This window comes from Dermacentor andersoni, chromosome 4, assembly GCF_023375885.2.
Source record: "Dermacentor andersoni chromosome 4, qqDerAnde1_hic_scaffold, whole genome shotgun sequence".
Lineage (NCBI taxonomy): Eukaryota > Metazoa > Arthropoda > Arachnida > Ixodida > Ixodidae > Dermacentor > Dermacentor andersoni.
Genome location: NC_092817.1, coordinates 9,057,041 through 9,063,040, shown reverse-complemented (window position 1 = coordinate 9,063,040; position 6,000 = coordinate 9,057,041). Strand labels below are relative to the sequence as shown.

General features: G+C 48.5%; 1 protein-coding gene across 1 annotated transcript in view; it reads right to left on the bottom strand.

Moving 5' to 3' along the window:
• Positions 1 to 218: 218 nt before the first annotated feature.
• Positions 219 to 6,000, bottom strand: part of LOC126535936 (transient-receptor-potential-like protein) — a 285,391-nt gene continuing 279,609 nt past the window's right edge. Inside the window, exon 13 of the mRNA XM_050182797.3 lies at positions 219 to 4,231. Coding sequence (XP_050038754.2) covers positions 4,085 to 4,231 — 147 coding nt within the window. The 3' untranslated portion in view covers positions 219 to 4,084. The remainder of the gene's footprint in view (positions 4,232 to 6,000) is intronic.

Genomic DNA, 6,000 nt, shown 5'->3' with positions numbered 1-6,000 from the left:
CAACTACAACGACCGACAGAATCATTGGAAACGTATGCACGAGGATGTCTTCGTATAGAGAATATTTCGTGCATGCAATTACATTAAATTAACTTTCTAGAATCAGCCTCGTTACTTTCCCGATATATCCTGCGAATTCCTGAACAAGGTGAAAACTGAGAGACATAGACGTCTAGACGTACACAGTACGAGGCTCTGTGTACAGGAGACACCAGTCGCATGGGAAAATCAGTTTTATTTTCGGTCAACGTGAATAACAAAACAGCGAGGAAAAACAACCTTATCGGACAGATTTGCGTGTAATATCGTCGTAGGTAATAAAGTGAAGAAACGACAACAAAATATTTTAGACTAGATTTAATGACCTGCTGCATGTACACACGTTAATGCTACGAAATTCAATTTTCACTAGCTTTATAAACTGTGAACTGAATTTCGTCGAGTGTGCTGATTTTTTTTGTCCTAACATGATTAAATGCGCTTGCAAATATTCATCGTGATTGAATAAAAGCAGGTTGAAAATGAACGCCGCCAGTTTTTTATAGTTGGTACTCTTCCACAGACGTCTGCTGCTATACGGTTATACGGGGTGACCATTTTTAAGTTTTCCGGAATTTTTAAATACCGCCTGTTGCAGATAACTTATTTCTTGTCCTTTATCTGGGTTATTCAGCAAGGCGAACAATACTGGAACGAGAAATCAGAACACGTTTCACTAATTAAAAAATCACTATATAACTTCTTAATTGATTACGTTACAACACATATTGACAATATTGACGAATTGTAGCCGGTGGGCTTGCAAGGCGTATCCACTTGGAATTAATTTCCAGAACGACATCAGTTCAGAAACATGCGCCATCAAACTCACTGTAAAAATGCACTGTTGTTCCACTTACTTTTTAACAAAACGCTCTTTTATGCATTGAAGCACAGAAATAATTGGAACGCCCAAGTGTTTCGTCCCACACCTTGGGAAATTATATCACGAAACTGGTGTCAACCTAGTGGTTAATTTCAAGTGGATACGTCTTGCAAACTCATCAGTTACAATCCGTAAATTGTAAGATGTGCTGCAAAGTAAACTAAGAAGGTAATCTGTGAATGTTTTGTTAATTAGTTGAACATGTGCTTCGATTTCTCGTGCTAGTAATGTCCTTCTGTTTGAATAATCCAGCTCAAGAATCATGCTATCTGCCACAGGCGTGTTTTTTTTAAATTCCGGGAAAGTTAAACGTGATCAGCTGGCCGCACTCGCGCGCACCCCGTGCAGCTCCGCGCCTTTAGTGCTGACCCGTCGGTGCACGGCGTCCCTAGAGCGAAGCACGCGGCCTCGGAAGTGATGACACGACAATGGCACACTGAGCCTCAGGCTTGATGCCCCCCCCACTAACTGACTGGGGTCACATCCGTCACAAGGAAACAGACTCACTCTCTAGTTTTTGCACGAGCCCAAACGTGTTTTGTATTTGTTCTAAAGGTAAAAGCCGGCACGAATGGCATGATACTGCATGCATTGAGCTATTTTTGCTTGCGATACATTCGTTTTAATTTTTCTTCCACTATTATATTAGATATATACGCGTGAAGGAGTTTATTACGATGGGTGTATTCTTAGCACACATATACCTTGTGTCCAAGCTCACGTCAGCCTAAGCGGTTGAACAAAAAAAAATATTTAAAGAACACGCGCCAAGATAAAATTATACGACCCACAGTGTTCAAAGGTCTGACAACAGAACGCTGTGGGTCTTGAAATGGTGTCTTGCACAATGCTTTTTCAATCTTTTATTTCCTTAAACAACTTGGCTAACGTTAGCTGTGACACACTATACAGAATACATGCAGCATATTATCGAGTGTCCGTGATGACGCCCTGTATATAGGGGCAGATTGTTATCGACTGTCGCGGGTTCGCCGCCATCGCGGAGTCACAAACGGCCACACCGAATCAAGACTTGCCTTCGAGGCTCGTCCATCTATCGACGCACGTAACAATGTATTTGCTTTGAATCTCGTTCGGCGTATAAGCTGTCCGTAGCCTGGACGGCATGTGCTTCGTGGTCGCTACGAAGTACTGTTAACTAAAGGTCACTAAATTGAATGTGTATATAAGCACTGATTCCTATTAAATGGCTGAAATTCTTGTTAATGCTGCGCTCTGTCACATACACGCAGTTTTAATCTACTGAGACGCTACATGTATTTTAGATATCCCATGTGTCAAAATATATAAGTTTATGCAGCTCCGGGTGTTGCAGCACAGTTGCTATGATGAGGAAGCCTACACACAGGACATGCGTGAGGACACTGTGTAGTGCACAATGTGTGCGAAACGCACGGGGAATGGCTGAGTATCAACAGTTCTCTGCGTCGCGTTAAGTTCAGTTAAGTTGAGTTAAGTGCAGTTGCTGTCCCGCCCACTGCATCTATGGCAAAAACAAGTTTAGCCACCCAAGAGCATTCGATGCCATAAAGAAATACTACTGTATTAGTTATTTACACAGTGTGCAGTAACTATACGGACGCTACCCCAAGCTCCGCCAATAATTGAGATTTCCGGGTACAATGAAGTCCCTAAGCTCAACGCTCAATGCCTTTCTAAACAAAGCTCACCTTTACGTTACTTCATTATCCAGACGTCACAACAGCGAAGAGCGATGTTTGGAGTATACACCATGCTGCGCCTTAAGCGCGCAATAAACAGTGGCATCAATTTAGGACCTGTCCTGGCAAATCCACAAACGAGTGACCATAATCTACGCTGCACGCCGCGCGCTCTGTCAGCAGCAGTGACGCCGTTCTCAGTTGAGCGAAGTCAGCTGATCGGTAGAGAAGACGCAGCTGAAGGAGCTGGCATGCGCGGGAAGGGCGGCTGGGGGAGAGGAGGGCACCGTCTTGTACTGGAGTCAGGTGAACAACGCCTGCTGCGCCGCTCCTCGAAGACGTTTCGCAGCGGCTTCGCTGTGGCGCACAAAATCTGCGGCAACACAAGACTGCGAAAGATACACAAGGAGGAGCGAAAGGAGTCGTGCGGCACAGGCGCGGGCGAAAGCACGCGCGTCTCCAAAGACGGATCTCTACAGGTCCTGTATCCTCAAGAAATGCAGCGACAACTCTAAAAAATATCGATCTCAGACACCAACGTTGCCTGCTGCTTAAGTTTTACTTCCTTGCGTACACCACGGAAGGCCATATCACGGTCTGGAAGCAGTGCTGCCTTCTCGAGACCGGAGTATTCTGATTCAGCATGATATCTGCATGGAGCGCCACACACTATAGTTCTACAAATAGCTGTGGGAAGCATGAACGGCCAACAGTTCGTATGCATAAGCAATCTTGTCTCGACGGTAGGTGCAGCGAAAGGAAGACGAGACAGACAAGAGTATAGACACATACAGCGCTGTGTTCGTTGTTCGTGCCCCTTACGCTGTAGCCGCAGTCGTGAACCATCGACAAGCTCGTTTCCACCCCATTGGAATGTAATCTCAAACACTAAATTTAGCAACGTACTTCGTATGAGGTTTCGCGTGGATAAAAAATCTCCTTTCATTTATGCACCAATACAGTAATGCAGTGTCACGTTTAAAGGTACGGATAGCCGGCCATCATACTTAAGAGGTTGTTGAGGCTTTAGGCAAGCGAGTGGACGTTGCCAGAGGTCAGCAGCTGTGATCACTACCTTCTTTATGTTTTCAGTGGCGTCGCGTTTCTTCCTGACCAACGTACGCAAGCAAGTAAAAAAAAAATTATCACACATCACGTACTGTACGCAAAGCCGCGGTTCATAAAAGGTTGTTGACGGTGCTATAATATAGGGGTCCGCGGACAATCGAGTGCTGGCACGAACTGCCAAGCTTGCGGTGTGTGGCCCGCTATGTGTTTCGACCCCGGCGTCGACTGAAGACAGTTGCTCGGCGAGTCCCGGAAGCGCTCGGAAGACTTTCTGAAGTCGGGACGTCGCAAGGTGGCTTCCCATGCAGTAGAATAAAGCCAGCGACGTCGCAGGCCCATATACAAGCGTAGGGCGTTGCTGTTGAAACGAATTTCGGTCGTGGTTCCAGAGAGCGGCGCTGTACGGGCCTCATAACTGCGTGAACAGGTGAGTCTGGTAGAGGTCGGGTGGCAACGAGGGCGCCCTGGCCGGGAATGCTGGCACGGCCCGGTGGCAGTGCTGCACGTGCAGCTCTCGTGCCAGGCGTCCAAGCTCCTCTCGCACGCCCGCGATAACCTGCACGAGATGATGGTACCGCGCTATTCACGTCGTCAACACCTGCTGGTGCTGCACGAGCTACAGCCGCGGGTGTCCTGGACTGAGGACCCATCCGCAGGAGCTCTGCGGAACCCTACCTCTGGAACAAATAAAGTTTATGCTCTTTCTCTCTCTAACGCAACTGTCGTTGCTGTGGCGTGACGCTGCCTCAACAACTCCTTTGCTCACAATGTTTGACAGCCATTCGCTCGTCTTTCCTTTTCGCAAATCCAAAACCACATACCTTTTCATCTTATTTACGTCCCTTCGTTTTTTTATTCTGTTACGTTACTACACTAAAGAACGATTACGGTATAAACTCGTGTAAGGGCCGCACCCCCAACTTGGCAGCCCGAAGTTTGGAAAAAAAAAATTACCGACGATTACGTTACTTCCTAATGCGAAATTTGAGCGCAGCAAATAAGCTGTTTCACCTTTTCGATAGATTGAGGCAAAGAAATCGAGCAACACATGTATGCGCTATCACAGAATTTTTTTTTTATTTTTCACACGTATTCCTTTAACAAAGACTCCACTAACAGTTCTTGACAGTCATGAAGGAAGCTTTGTGGTCGGAGAAATAGACTGATATATGTTCGACTTGGTACACCAATGCTTGATTCTCAAAGACGAGATCTATACAAGTGCCTCGCGAGGTTGTCACAGCCGTGGGACGCGTTACGAGCGAGAGGAACGGGATGTTCTCCCGCATAAGTGTTAGGAAATTGCTGTTTGTCTTTATGTCAACATTAAAGTCCCCCACTACTAACATCGGTGTGGATCGATGGACGGTTAATGCGAGTTGCAGGAAGTTGCGGCGCTTAGCCTCTGCTTCGGCGACGCGTACTCCTGGATCATCTCGACGGCGGCGACGGTAAGCTTCTGCTTCGGCGGCACGCACCTCTGGATTCTGACGGCGACGGCGCTGGGCCTCTGCTCTGGCAGCTCGTTTAGCAGCAGCAGCAGCAGCAGCAGACGGAGGACTTCCATCGGTCGTCTCGCTCATGGCTCAGAAAGAACTGGCAGATAATTTCGCAGTGGCGAACGGCAGCGGCAATTTCGGCTCGGGCGGTGCACATATACAGATCCGCCGCCACCGATCTGGCTCTCTGATTGCCACCGCACAGGGCGAACGGCAGCGGCAATTTCGGCTCGGGCGGTGCACATATACAGATCCGCCGCCACCGATCTGGCTCTCTGATTGCCACCGCACAGGGGTTGCATTGGAGGAGGAGCGAAGAAAGGAATTAAGTTCGAGCCGGCGCTTTGACAACCGGAGACTCGCAGGAAGAGGGGGGAGGGGGGCGGCGTGTACACCCAGCGGCAAACGATGGGGGCAGAAGCGCGCGCAGCAAGCGGACAACACGATAAAGGGAGGAGGGAAGAGATAGCAGCGACTGACTGATGCCGCTGACGCCGATAGTGAGTCAACCCCAGCTGCGGAGTTGGTTTCAGGGACAACGCCGCCGATGCCGACACAAACAATATGATACCCTCGCTTCCGCAGCGCTAAGAACCAGGTCTAGCCGTGGGAAGGTGGTCACTTATTCGTCGACGTGCCGGGGCCTACGTGAAATAACCGGCGCGTCGGCAACTGAAGAGCACCCTATCCGCCACACAAGAACAGGGGGGGGGGACCCTTTCCTCCTCTTTCTGCATGGCGGCGACGGTGTTCTATGCAGTCACGTTATCTTGACTCTCTAGCGGCGTCAGCGGCATGCAGCGGTATCAGTCGGTCGCTGCTAGCG